General features: G+C 36.8%; 2 protein-coding genes across 3 annotated transcripts in view; one reads left to right on the top strand and one right to left on the bottom strand.

Moving 5' to 3' along the window:
- The window catches only part of LOC306879751 (enhancer of rudimentary homolog), a 1,222,178-nt gene that overhangs the window by 726,581 nt on the left and 480,935 nt on the right, over positions 1–14,662 (top strand). The gene's annotated exons all lie outside the window — the stretch shown is intronic.
- The window catches only part of LOC306880091 (sestrin-1-like), a 52,720-nt gene that overhangs the window by 2,519 nt on the left and 35,539 nt on the right, over positions 1–14,662 (bottom strand). Inside the window, exons 1-9 of one of the 2 annotated variants that reach the window (XM_079433387.1) lie at positions 3,824–4,082; positions 2,921–2,986; positions 2,531–2,731; positions 2,268–2,450; positions 1,161–1,391; positions 842–989; positions 652–761; positions 361–551; positions 82–226 (exon numbers count right to left, since the gene is read on the bottom strand). In XM_079433387.1, the coding sequence (XP_079289513.1) occupies positions 82–226; positions 361–551; positions 652–761; positions 842–989; positions 1,161–1,391; positions 2,268–2,450; positions 2,531–2,731; positions 2,921–2,986; positions 3,824–3,925 (1,377 nt within the window). In that variant the 5' untranslated portion in view covers positions 3,926–4,082. Of the gene's footprint in view, positions 1–81; positions 227–360; positions 552–651; positions 762–841; positions 990–1,160; positions 1,392–2,267; positions 2,451–2,530; positions 2,732–2,920; positions 2,987–3,823; positions 4,083–14,662 lie in introns of those variants that run through there. The other variant, XM_079433386.1, reaches the window with a different exon arrangement.

Below are 14,662 nucleotides of genomic sequence, written 5' to 3'. Positions count from 1 at the left end.
CATTAACTCAAACTGAGACGATTTAACCCTTTAAAATAACCTGTTGTCTGTTCATTTGTTTTGGTCTGAAGTGCTTCTTACTTTCTCAGAGTGCTGGAACTGCCTCCAGAAGCTGTCGTACATCCTCTTGGTGATCTTCTCTGGAGTGCGCACCATAGTTTTGATGTAGACTTTAAAACTGCGGTCTAGCAGTTGGTTAATTTCTCCATAATCATAATCATCGTACCTGTCGTGTAATAGACAGAGAAAGAAAGATACCTCAGCAACATGATTTAAATAACTAAATACAAATAAAATAACAATAACAGCTAATATCTAAATAATGTCTAAAGAAATCTAAATAAAAGTGGAGAGACTTACCGAATCCCGAACATGCAGTGGATGTAGTTCCAGATGGCTCGACGAAGCATGGAAGTGTCCACATCCTGGTGTGTCGCCATTGTGTTGTACGTCAGATTGTATGCGATCTGGAACTTTTCATCCAGAAGCTGTCCAAAATCTGGATACAGCCGATTCACAAGTGAGAAGCCATGATCTTCCCAACTATAGTCCTGTCAAGGGCAGAAAATATAATATTTTTTGTTATTGTAGTCCTCCATTTTCTTTTGACTACCAATGGCAACAAGCAAGACAATGTGACTTTCTTCTCACCTGCACTCTGAGGGTGGGTACATGTTCTCTTCTGTAAAAGTCCTTGTAGCCATAACTAGGGTCTTCGAAGTGTCTTGAAACATCTCTGGATGGTACACACTCCTCATCCTCTGTTGACCAAACATGTTGTTTTAATACAAGTCATCCTGGAATTGTTGTTTGAAACAAACCTGAAAAAAAATCCACTTACCTGAGGTGACCACCAGCATGCTCTCGGTCTTCTCCCTCTCAAAACGAGTGGCCATTTCCTCCTGACTGGCTTCCTCTTCGTCATGACATTCCTGGAGCTGCTTCATCTTCTCCATCAGCACTTCCACCTCACCAGACAACTCAGACACCTAAACACACGCATATAGGAATCTAGGTCATCACAAGTTTATGTTCACTCTATAGTTAGGAATTTGAACCTTGCACTCCATGCATTCCACAGATCTCTTTTCAGGACCACTGGATGGAGGACTAGCAAATATTAGAAAAATCTTCTTTGAATACATTTCCCTTTGTCTCACCTGCTGGTTCCCAAACATCTCCTCCAGGGTACCGTTGCCATTGGCAATGTCACAAACGCAGTAACCGCTGAGCGAGGGCGGCCTGAACGAATGTCCTCCATCCGTGTGGATGTCAGGGTTGATGCCGCAACCAAACGTGAAGGAGGCCAGAGAGTGATAGAGTGTGAGTAGCACCACAACATGGATCAGCTCGGCCAGCGACCAGCTGTGCTCCTCTGCCTTCAGTAGACGCTGTTGCAAAAAAAATACTAAATTATAAAGGTTCAATGAAATGTAACAGTGTCCACAACAAAGAGAAGGAAAAAGATTTGAAAAATTGAATTCTTAGAAATGTACTCTAGATATTTGTTTTGGTTTAGGTGGTTTTTCAAGAAAAGTTTCAGTTTAATGACTCATGATGTAACCATCAAGTAAAAAGTAATAGCATGTTTTTCATACACAGGGAATGCAACTTATTTACTGTTTTAAAGGACTTCTCTTTACAAATATTATGAATTATTCATTCATAAATATCAGAATATTAGGGGGAAATCACACATTATAACACTTGACAAATATTATATATATATATAAATATTAAAAAGCATTTTTTTTTCTCCAAAGGAATATTACACCAAACTATTAAATACAACTTTCTTTTCAAGAATTTCAATCTTTTAATGAGATTTTTTTCCCTTTTTAATTATGATATTAGGACAGATGTTTCTACCGGACATTTTTTACATAATTTTTCATAATATCCAAATGAATATTTATTCAGAAATTAACATGCTTTTAGTTTATGGAATTTAATCCACATGCTTTATATAAATTAACATACTTTTAATTCAATTCATACTTATCATAGAATAGGATCATTCAAATCACTGTATGTACTTTTAAATAAATGATCAGATTTGCCAAAAAAAAAACCCCCACAGCGCCATGTAAAAGGCACATATTATTATAACTCCATTACAACTAATAAAATTCATATCTACTGAAACCAGACTGACCTAATTCCTAATAGTTGTCACTGACAGCATTATAAAGCTTAATTGCTCTTGTTAGAGTTGCGTAAAAGCTGTAGGCGAGTATCCATGTGTGACTGTGAGGTTGAAGTCATACCTCAATGTGTTCTTTGGTGAGCAGCCAGGGGCGATGGGCCAGGATCTTATTGAGCTCCCCAAGAGCCTGCAGCTTCTGTGGGGCTTCTTCCAGACCATTCAACCACTTGGGATCACCTCCGACCTGCAGGAAATCATTCACGTGCAGGTTGACCAGATACGTGCACTGGTGCCTGGCAGCAGCCTGTTGAAGACACATACACATTTAGAAAAATCTATCAATTAAATTTTTGAGTTGCATACAAAAACAGCCTGCAATCTCACCATTATCCCTATGTAATGTCTGCAGTGCAGAGACAATGGACCGTCCATCTGAAGCAGGTAATGCTGTGTCTTAAGAAAGCTCTCCAGATACTGAGGATGGAACCCCATCACTAAGGAGATGTTGTCAAGGCGACCGAGCACTGCAAAGGCGTCCTCAAAAATCGTCTGTATTCTTTCATCCAATTTACTGACTTGAAGTATCTGGGACAAAAGGGGAATAAAGATGAGGTAAACCTGGGGAATTCAGTACTGTTAAAATAGTTTCACTAGACTGTGATGATAAATGCTGTTAATGCCAAAAAGGGGGGAGGGGTGCAATTTATTGATTAAAATGTTTGGAGTGAGATTTGTGCCAACTTTAAATCCAGCAGGGTTGATGTTAAAACTAACCTCTTTCTCTGGTATGAATCTACTTGGTCCATTTCCCACCGGTCTGGGGATTCGCACTCCCACATCCTAAAAAGATCAACACCAATAACATGATTACATGATCGACGTAAATATCAAAACCCGAGAGAAGCACTTGGCTTGAAACTACGACTATTATATCTAAGAAATCCTGGCATCAGACTGAGAGCTCTTAAAAACAACATCCTTCCTCAGCTCAAATATCAATGGCTGGTTCAAGAATTTTCTCTGGCATGGACTAGAAAATAAATTCTTCATAATAAATAACATTACATAATACAATCAGTAGCAACAGTCAGACCTTGAGCATCATTCATCTGTTATTGATACTATAGAAGCTGTCAAAGACAATGACTCAAAGAGACACAAAGAGAATGACTCAAAACTACCTAGATTCACTATGAACAAAAAGGTTGTCCGAGTTAGCAATATACCAGTGGCATAATCATGCCAAAATAGCTGACTCAGACAGGAATATACAAGCAAAACTTTAAAAACACATTATTTAATGCCATTAAACTTGACTCCATGAGCAATTCAATCTGTCCCCTTGCAGCAACATACCACACAATGGCAATCTTGCATACATGATTTTAGTGCGTTGCTTGGATAAAAAACAAATCAAAACAGCGTTTAGACAATGTGACACTGACTTTAATACTGTCAGTCACTATAAAAGACGAGTGTCTATTGATCCGATGAAAGAAGACCAAGCCAGCAGTGTTCATGATGCAAGTACAAAGACCTGACTGCACTGCAGCAAACGGACTCAATAAACGGACAATACTTCAAATCAATGAAAAAAGTAGACTAACAAAACAGGTTAACTAAAAGCACATCTGTCGTTAGATAAACTCGATGTCAACCTCTTATTCGCTTTCTTACCTTTTTACTAAGCCGCTCGCATTGTGTGCAAATTTTGAACAAGTCTGTCATGGTGAGAGAGGAGTTTTCCATAGTTTCATTAGATGCCGATGCGTGCCTCATATTGGGCTTTTCTGCTTCTAAATAAAAAATTAGAGCGACTATCCTGTATTTGTTTTAGTTCCCGTTGTTCCTTGAGGCATTTGGTTACGCTACCCGTTCATATCAGCTGTTGACGCTCCAGAGCAGAATACCCAGTCTTTCCTAGCCCTCTTGTGGTAAATAACAGGCTGTAAATATGACTGACAAGCCCAGTAGCCAATCGCGTAGCGAAAACATCCTACGTTGTCCAATCAAAGCCAAAGAGGCGGGGTTAAAAGAGACTTGTGCCTACAGGCGACTTAAAACGGTAGTTCACGCAAAAAAGAAAATTCTGTCATCATTTATACACCCTAACGTCGTTGCAAACCCTTTCATTAGGGAAAAGAACATTTTAGGAAGAACGATAGCACTTTATTGGAATTAAAGATGCAATGAAACTTAATGGGGACCGTCTCACATTCTGCCTAACATTTCCTTTTGTGTTTCACACAAGAAAGTCAGGCTTGGAACAACATGAATGAAAGCAAACGACAGAATTTCATTTTTGTGTGTGTGTGAAATAAACATTTAGATGTATGACTGGAAAAGCGCTCTAATGTTGGTTAATACTTAACATACTTTAAACTCGGTCTTCCAATAAACCTATTTACATAATCATGATTTGTCTAGTCTGTATGATATTGCTACCTCCTGCCGTTCCAACTGCCAGGTGAAAGGGACAGATTTAAGTAGCCCAAGCAAGTGGGAGGGGATGTTTTTCCTTGAGCAAATGCAAACTGCAGTAAACAAGCCCCGCAACATGAATGAGGATGACGGCATGGACTACAGTGAAAAACAAGCCAAGATCAATTCCTGCAGTCAGCTTTATATGCCCCACAGGGCACAAGTCAAGGCACCTAATAGATAAAGTGACGCTTTTGGCTCAGAGATTGATTTTCTAGAAAAAAAGTAGAAAAAAAAAACCCTTCTACAGGTGCCTTGGTTTTCAAATGACTAAACTAAGAAAAAGTAATTTGTCAAGATGATGCAATGCACTTTAGAATTTTGTTCATACAGCTGAGCTTCAATCTTACCAACATATTGAATGATTCACAACTAAAGCATAATGCATTAAGCATAATGTCTTATATTTCCCTCTATATGTAGAAATGCACTATTGTAGAATATGTTGTGGAGTAATAAAGCCTAGCAAACATTAATTAAAGTCCTGTGTACGAGCAGAAGGCTGTCAAAGCGTGTGGATTTGGCATCGCTCACGAGATGAAGAGTAGCTATTCAGCATGTTCATTGTGTCTGAAGGGACCGTCCTACATCGGGGGTCTGAGGGGGTGTAAACAGACCAGAGCAGGAGTCAGCACTCTCTCTGGTGATAGGGGGGTGATTAACCAGGCCCACTGAGCCCTATGGCTCAGCAAACCTACAGAAGAGAATGGTCAGCGTTTGCTTGCGCCCACCTCCCCCATGGCTCCCTTTCCTCTCTTTATTAAAAGAGCCATAACTATTATCTGAGAACAAACTTCAGGCTTTACTGTACCCACACCGTATCATAACATTGGGCTCAGCTGCTCAGTTGGTTATATCTATGGAAATAGACCACAAAACATGTGGAAATACTCCATTCACATGTGAAAACGAACCTAAAATAACTAATAATAAAAGCTTTCAAAATGATATGCATAAATCTTGCTTTTAAATCCATTTTAAGGTTATTTTTCCAGTGTATTAATGAAGTCATTTAAACATCACACAAGAGGAACATGTCCAGACATATGCATCTGATATACTTATTAGAAAAATATACAAACGATCAAATTAATTTTTTTTGTACCAGTAAAACATGTTAAACAAGGAAATTATAATTTAACTGATTTTATTTCCGCATTTTCTTCACTGTGAGAAAAATAGCCAACATCTGCCAATAACTCTGGCTCTGTTCATAACTTTCTGCCAGTGAATTATGTGTGAACACTTTCTGAGTAACAGGGTGTGTTTGTAGAAGTGCCTCTCTGTGTGAATGTATGTCTCTGCACTGTTGTTTTTCTTGTACTGAACGAGCAGCCACGCTAAAACCACAAGCCTTCGGATGTTCAACAAGTGGCAGAAAAGTTGCCTGACGCAGCCCTCGTCTGAACCAGTTTCATCCTGACCTATCAGAGAACGGGGGAAGAAAGAGCGAAAAAAACACAAAAGACATAAGCCTAGCAACAGTAGTCAGCCAATCAGAGAGCAGAACAACAGTTTCAGGGTCCAATCTGTTTTTTTCACCCCCCACCGTAGTGCCTTTGAAAGAAAAAAGTAGTCTAACTTTGAAATGAAGTTGTTTCTCAGTCTATTCGATGATTAGGAGTGATATGTTTTTATGGCCAAATGTATCTGCTGCTCTGTATGCAAAAGTGTTGCAAGCTGACTAAAGTCTTTGCAGCCTTGAACTTTAGACCATATGGTGTGACAATAAGCACAATGTAAAAAATAATAATAAAAGAAGGGAAAGACATGCTTTCAGTAACCCACAATCCTCATTTATTGTTTTTGCAATTTGTCTGATTCATTCTGACACTGATTAAAGTCTTATTCTGTTTGTGTTAAACAAAGATCCTTTTAAAGTCAATATTTAATTGTGCAAAAGGTCTTTTCGTTTAAATGCATGTACCATTGACGCAGTCGTGACCTGCCCGAACATGTCCCCATTGTTAAATAGATCAATGCAAGTATCCAATGTTTGACCAGTAAGAACTGCAAAAAGAAAGATAAAATGTCTTAAGGAATAGCATTAAAAAATGTTGCTTTAATAATTCACTGCCATTCTAATTTGCTGGACAAATTATTTTAGACTAACATAGCATGGGCTCACTGGGTCAGTTATTTGTACGCAGGGTCCAAAATATACAATGGTGAGAAAATAAAATTATATAGGATTATTTAAATTTGTGTTTCTTGCATATTAATATGAAAATGTGCAGATTACTGTGACATCAAAAACATCATAAACAAGTTGTCTAACAGTAAAACAGCACCTGTCATAAAAACATAAAGCCGACAAAACATGATCATAATATATTTGCAATGGATAATGCAAGAATATTCCACACTGAGGTAAAAGCCTTTGGAAAATGCGGAACTTTGACTTGAATTATTTGCATTGGTTAAATCAATAAGTGTCAAATTCTCATTCTCATAGTTTAACTTAATAATTAATTAATTAATTTGAAGTTATCAAAAACTTGCAAGTAGCATTTTATTTACTGGTCTTTTCAGTGTTAATTTGAGCCTTTTTTCTATATCTTCTGAGCGTGGGCTGAGGCCAGTGGAGTTGTTGCATTACAATGAGAGTTCAATGACTGTAGACTGTGCTTAGGCTCAATAGCTCTTTTCATGACACTAAACATATATCCATTCAATAGTGCTTTCCTCCATAATCAGATCCACCTTTCTTCTTGCTCTTTCATCCTTATATCCTCTATGTCACTGGTCATTTCTCCCACCCAACTTCCCATGCTCCTCTCTCAGTCTAGTACTTGGATTCAGCTTGGGAATTCTGAGAACCAGACTGATTGGAGCAACTCAGTCTAGCATCTGTCTTCCTGAAAGAGGTGCGGTCCGCTAGGAACACCGATAGAAATGTACACTACAAACACACATACACATCCAGACAGTCAGAGGAAATGGCACTCCCAAAGAACAAACTACACAGCATGTTAGTACGCATATGCATTCACTCAGGACTCAACAATAAGGATTGCTTCTACCAGCCAAAAGTTCAATGATAGGAGCTATAACAATATGTGTTTGAATTCAGTCAGATGGATATATTTGGCCATTATATTGTGCTTCTCAGTTGAGAAATGTTTCTTGAGCACCAAATCAGCATATTATGATTTCTAAAGGATCACGTGACACTGAAGACTGTAACAGTTGCTGAAAATTCAGCTTCGCAATCACAGGAATAGATTACATTTTAAAATATATTTTAATTTTTTTGTTTTATAGCTTTTATTTTACTCAATAATCAAATAAATGAAACCTTTATAAACATAACAGACTTCTTTCTAAAAATATTTAAAATCTTACAGACCCAAAAATTTTAACAGTACACACTCTCACAAACACAACTTATACACAGTGGCCCTTAAAATGTCTGGAGTCAAAAAGACAGATCAAATGTGTTATCTGCAAACAAATGAAGAAAGTATTTTCTCAGAGCTAACTTTACTTCTTCTAGTCACTACTGTAATTATTTTCAGTTGGAATCAAGGTAATTTTAAGTGGATGTTAAAAGTGAGTTCACCTTAGGTTCACACAGCTGTTTTTGCTGAGTAATCACGTGTAGTCATGCAGACAGTGTCGCACCCAGATAATAAAGTGTCCAGATGCTATTATTTTGAACAATATATCCATTGTTTTCTGATTTTAAACTTAAAGCTACAGTCGTAACTTTTTTGGGTTAAAAATGATCCAAAATCAATATTTGAGAAAGTACGTAACCAGCCAGTGTTCAAAACTATCGCCTTACTTTAGCCCGATTCACAACGGTTAGCTTATAAAAATGTTTTCTAATTTGAGTGGTACGGGTAGGGAAATTCGAGCACGGCACTGCGTCATTACGTCACATCTGTAAACAAAGAATTTCCCGGCTACTTGGCTATCGCATGTGAGGATCCTGCAGGTGGCACATCGTTTAGCCTTTTCTCACAGCAGCTAGAACAATTAAATGCATCATTTTGATGGCGGATTGTAATCCATTAAGGATTATATGTTTATGAAACACATGTGAATTAAATTAAATTATATTCCAGTTTTAAATGTGCTTCTCATTACAGATAGCCTGAGTTTACACAAGATTTGTATTTTAAAGGGGTCATATAATGACCATATATACATGCACTTTTACAAGTTGTTTTACACAACCACCCTATAATGATAAAAATCCACCCAGTGTTTTTTTTTTTTAATCTACTAAAATCTTTACCCCTTTCTCAAATCGAGCCATCTGTCCATGTGACGTCACACGGACAGAGGCCCCGCCCCCGATTGTTGATTGACAGTAGAGTTTTAGCTCAGACTGCACTGGTGTCTTACCTCAGACCCGCCCTGAGTGAGCTGTCATCAGTTGTTTCACCGCCGGAGCAGATGTATGCTGGATGTAATAATAAACATAGCAGTAGTCATTTACTCCCGTCATCTGAGTAGCTTTAGAGGATTACGTGTGGATCTGAAGGGAATGCGCCCTCGATCTACCTAAATGCGTCTATGTTCGCGTGAATCATTCGTGATCCAGCTTCACTTCCAGAAAAAGTGAGTATGAGGTTTTTTTAAATGAATCTTAGCAAATCGCCTTTCCTAATAATGAGCTAATTAGCAAGTTTCACAATGAATGTCGCTAAAGTAAACAATCCCTCAGAGAGCGGCTCGGAAGAGAGGGCCGGAGTCAGCAGAGCTCATTAACATTTAAAGGAGAATGACACAATACCGCTTGCTCTGACAAGAGCTGTTTTTGACACAGTAAAAAAGATGTTTTTACACTAACAATGAAACATTTTAACCAAACTATGCTACAGACTTTTCATTAAGACCTTAAAGAATAATATCAACTTGGGCATTATATGACCCCTTTAAAGAAAACCAGTTGGAAGGGAGCATTATTTGCTTTTTGGGTTAGAAGAATTTCTTAATATGAAAATCGAATGGCATGACAATTAGAGATTAGACTGCACAGAAATTGAAATCTACACGTTAATACACACTATAGTCTACTCATATTCACGCAATGCTGATGTTGTTAACATTAATAATTTGAGAATAAAGTATAACAATAATAATGATTTGCACGGTTTGATGTGATATGAGCTAACCGATCGTTAGATTTAATCATCATTGGTGGTGCGATTTATTGTGATGCTTTTTACCTCAGTTGGTCAGAGCAAATGTGGGAGACTTGTTACTAACTTGTTCAGATGGCAATATACGGTAAATATTCTTATTTGGGTCATATATTCCAAGACGTAGGCTAGAATCTGTGATTGCGAATTACAGTAAACATCCACACCGGTGCGGTGATTAACAGCAACACATTCACCTCAGAACATTAAATTCATCCGCGCTAGAGCCGTGCCAGAGCACATCCCACACACGGAAGACAATTCCTCAAGTAACTGCAATTCCAGGTTTTCAAACAGAGATGGCGACAAAGAGGCAAAACTTACGAACTACAGCTTTAACAAACCTCTTTTTGTGAAATATTATACATGAAAAGTGTGCTTGTGGTATATTTATTTCCAACAAATCCAATTTAGTATGACATTTCTTTATTTAAAACAATGACATTCAGACATTTTAAACTTTGGCTTAAGTGTCCAAATTCTGTTTTTAGGGCCAGTGTCTCTCTATTCTATGTCTCGTTCTCCCTCTCTTGCTGTATAGCTGCAGATCTGCTGCTTGTTTTGCACGTGAGGAAGCCAAAGTTCCCATGGATGTTATCTTAATGGGGAGTATTCACAGCTGTTAAAATACAAGGAGTATAGCGCACACACACACAATCTAATATGTATATTTCTAACATATTGTAAATAAAAGCAAGAACCTCTTCTTCAGCTCAATACAAAACAGTGCTAAAGAATTAATAACTGTCCCTTATCATCTGATGTGAAACATAAGCAGACTTTGCTTTATAACAGCGATGATCAATACATATCATGACTGATAAAGGGTCATGACTGATAAAGATGTGTGGTTTACTGAAAGTTTGCCTGCATGAGCCCTTGATTGAACTGTCATGTAATTATGTTTAATTAAATAGGTCCACTATATGGTGAGTCATTTTCATCCCCTGGAAATAAGCATTGCTTGATTATGTCTAGCAGTGGTGCCACAGGCTAAACAAAACAACACTTCCTCAATAAGACAAGAGAACACTTCCTCAAAACAAAAATAAATAAGTAATTTCAGATTTATTTTTTGATCACCTTTCTTTTCATCCACAGTTCACAGCCATGGAGAGCTAGCATCATGATCTTTTGAATGCCTGCCTGATCTGCCTGACCTATGACATCTTATTTAACCAGTCTTGGAACAAAACAATAATGGTGTCATTGAACTACGGTTGATTCAGCATCTATCATACAACATCAAACCTGAGGATAGGGACTCTAAACATGACATATTCAATCCACTGGGGGCAGGGCAGCAGATATGGGAATGACAGGATAAACTGGTGACATATGCTAATAAATATTAATCCGAGCGATTACTACTCTTATGAATACTGTTATGATGTAAATATTATACTCTTATTATTATACTCTCTATTCTAATTTTATTTTATCTATATGTCTTTTTATTTAAAAAAAAAAAATAATTTAATCTGTACTACGTTGGGCTAACCGAGACTTGTACTAGCACTTGCACGTTGTTGCTCTTTTGTTGGTTTTGATTGCTTCTTATGTCCTCATTTGTAAGTCGCTTTGGATAAAAGCGTCTGCTAAATGACTAAATAAATAAATACTTTCCATAAATACACTGACCTTCCATTAAAGGGAAAGGGAAGTGGTGTGTGACCCATTTAACCCATCCAAGTGTGTACACAGTAGTGAACATACACCTGGAGCATTCTTCTTATACAAGAATGTTACCTATAAAATCCCAAGAACATTAAATGAAAACAATTTCAAAATATCTTAATGGTAGAGTAAATAACCTTCCTTGTCTTTCATTTCATTCAATACAAAAAAGTATAAATACATCTAGTAAAATAGTAGATTTGTCTTAATAGGAATCAATAAATAGGACTATTTTATGTCAAATATTTGTGTGCCATGTATGCATATTAAACATAAAAGGAATATTCTGTTATAATTTGCTCGCCATCATGTCATTCTAAGTGTTTTTTTTGTTTTTTAAGTAAATGGTCACCAAAACTATTTTGTTACCAACATTCTTCAAAATATAATTTTTTTGTGTTCTGCAGAGGAAAGTAAGTCATACAGGTTTGGAATGACATGACCACTAAACCATATGTAACATTCTTCAAAATATCATTTTTTGTGTTCTGCAGAGGAAAGTAATTCATACAGGTTTGGAATGACATGAGAGTGAAAGAAAAAAAAAAGACTTTTTATTTTAAATTTTTTTATTTTTGGGTGAACTATCCATTTAAGTAAAAGTCCATGTAGAATGTTCCAAATCAGGTTCCATTTCAGTTAGAATGCTGCCTCAGAATAGAAGGCAGCTGCCCATGTATGTCAGATTTGGAATACAGCCATTGATTTAGATTGATATAGATCTGAAATTCATAGGAACTGTTTGCTTGCAATAGTGAAGAGGAAACGCATTAACAGCCCGAACAATATTGCAGCATCATAAGCTCCTATTAGAAAGCTCCGGTGAACTAATTTCACTCTGCGTGTCCTCTTTCTTCATCAATATCAGATGAGGCCCAAGCACAACCTGACGGCCAAACAAAACCACCTAGGCCTGGGCCTCAGGCCATGCCACAGTCAGTATGAAACCACTTAATATTTTATTGTTTATGAAAGACCAGCAGAGACTGTATACCTCTTGATTTCCCCTCCCCAGCTGTAGAAATGTCCCTCCTTGAAAAAAGGAAATAATTTACAAGCACTAAAAACCTCTGCACACGACACTTTCTTGAGAAGTAATGTAATTAGGATCTGTTTAATGCATTCAGGTGGAAAGCTTTACACTAGATAACACAAATAAACATCTCTCTCTCTCTCTCTCTACCTCTATACAGTATATCATGTCACAATTTTAGAATTGACACAGAATGACACAGAAAACCTGCAAGATCTTCAGAACACGGTGCAGTTTGAGCACATTTTCATTGAAATTGTGCACGTGCACAAACATACATACTAGCCAGAACTTATAAGTCAGTCACTTGTGTACATATATCAACATGTTAGGGTAAGCAGGTTCACAAGCTTTGCTTATAATGTGTGCTTTTTTAAATTATCCTATATGTTCTAGAGACTCCACCCAAACATGCTCACCTGTGCAACACTGTTTGCTGAGTAGTTAATTAATTATGGACCCAATGCAAACCTTTAGCTAAAATACATTTGTCATACTGCACATTATCATATATATATAATAAACACTAATTTGTCTAAATTATAATATATATATAATAATTTAGACAAAATAGTGTTTTAATATCTGGCATTTATTGGTTATCTACCATAACATTAAAATAATTGATATATAGTTAAATAAAAAAGTAAATAAACCAATAATACATATATCATTTAAATCACTAATTAAAATAATTACTCCTTTGAAAAAAAAAAAAACCTAGATAAACTAGACAACCTCATATCTGACATCTCATATTTAGAAAGAGAAGGAACATCTTTACTAAAAGTCATGTTTGACAGAATGATACGATGATAGCTACTTTTTGCACAGACACACTTACTCAAATAATCTAGCCAATGCTTTCGAAACCACTTCTTTTTAAGTACAGCAAAATAACTGTTGTTCTACTGCTATGAGCTTGAAAAGAGAGAAGGAGGTAAGGAAAATGGTTATTTATGAAGACAAAATGAGGAACTGTGCCAAAAATTCCCCCTAAACACCCACACTACCCCCTCCCGACTCATTCTTTCTTATCCTTCCATACGAAAGAAGAGGAGAAACAGGTTCTGCAGACTAGCCTCGCTGACTGAATAACATGTTGCAAAACTGAGACAGAGAAAGAGGGGGGAAAGCAGCATGATAAATCATCGACAGACTCATAAACTGAACAACATGTCAGGAAATTACTATAAATGATTCAAATTAACTGTAACTGCATTGAACCAGTATGCTGGTCATACTGAAGAGGACGTATGGGGTAGACATGTGCCAAAACTCTGAATGCCAGAGAAGTGGTAAACTTGGTTCTGAACATGCTTTCACAATAAATATAATGAGAACAAATGATGTCCTGCTCCCCTTCATGAATACTTTGCTTCATACACATGGCCGTCTGTTAGGGAGCACATTTTAGAGGAGCCATATGGTCAGCAGCAGGAAAGACTAGACTTGTCAAGCAACGACCAAATTAAACTATATACAAACACAGCACCTCTACAGAAGATAGAATCTGTGAGGAAGCAAATCTAACCGTAACAAACTGCCATGGAAGCAAACAAGTAGCAGCAGTGGAAAATACACATTCAAACTAGCCTGGCTCATGAATTTTAAGTGTGAAAAGCAAAGATGAAAATCATAAAATTATTATAGACTCATCAATCATCAGGGTTTAGGTAGAATGAAAAAGAAGAGAAACAAATATACATACATACACACACACACACACACACACACACTAAATGCCATGAAAATCGCTTCTATTCATTACTTTTTCTTGCATTTATAGCGCCACCTATGGGTGTAACTTGATGAAATACAATGGTAGAACATATTTTTGCTACAAAATTCTTATAACTTGATTTGGCGGGAAAATTATGAGAAAGGTTATCAGGAATATTAGGATTCGTGAAAATGTACACTATTCGAAAGTTTAGGGCTGCTAAGATTTATATTTTTGATCAAAAATAGTTAATTTTACTGCAATTTAAAATGACATTTTTAAATGTAATTTATTCCTATGATGGCAAAGCTGAATTTTTAGCAGCCATTATTCCAGTCTTCAGTGTCATATAATCCTTCAGAAATCATTCTAATATGCTGATTTGTTGCTCAAGAAACATTTCTTATTATTTGTTGAAAAAGGTTCTGTGATTATGGTCATGGTGTCCA

This window comes from Barbus barbus, assembly GCF_936440315.1.
Source record: "Barbus barbus genome assembly, chromosome: 14".
Lineage (NCBI taxonomy): Eukaryota > Metazoa > Chordata > Actinopteri > Cypriniformes > Cyprinidae > Barbus > Barbus barbus.
This window is presented reverse-complemented; position numbering and strand designations above follow the sequence as displayed.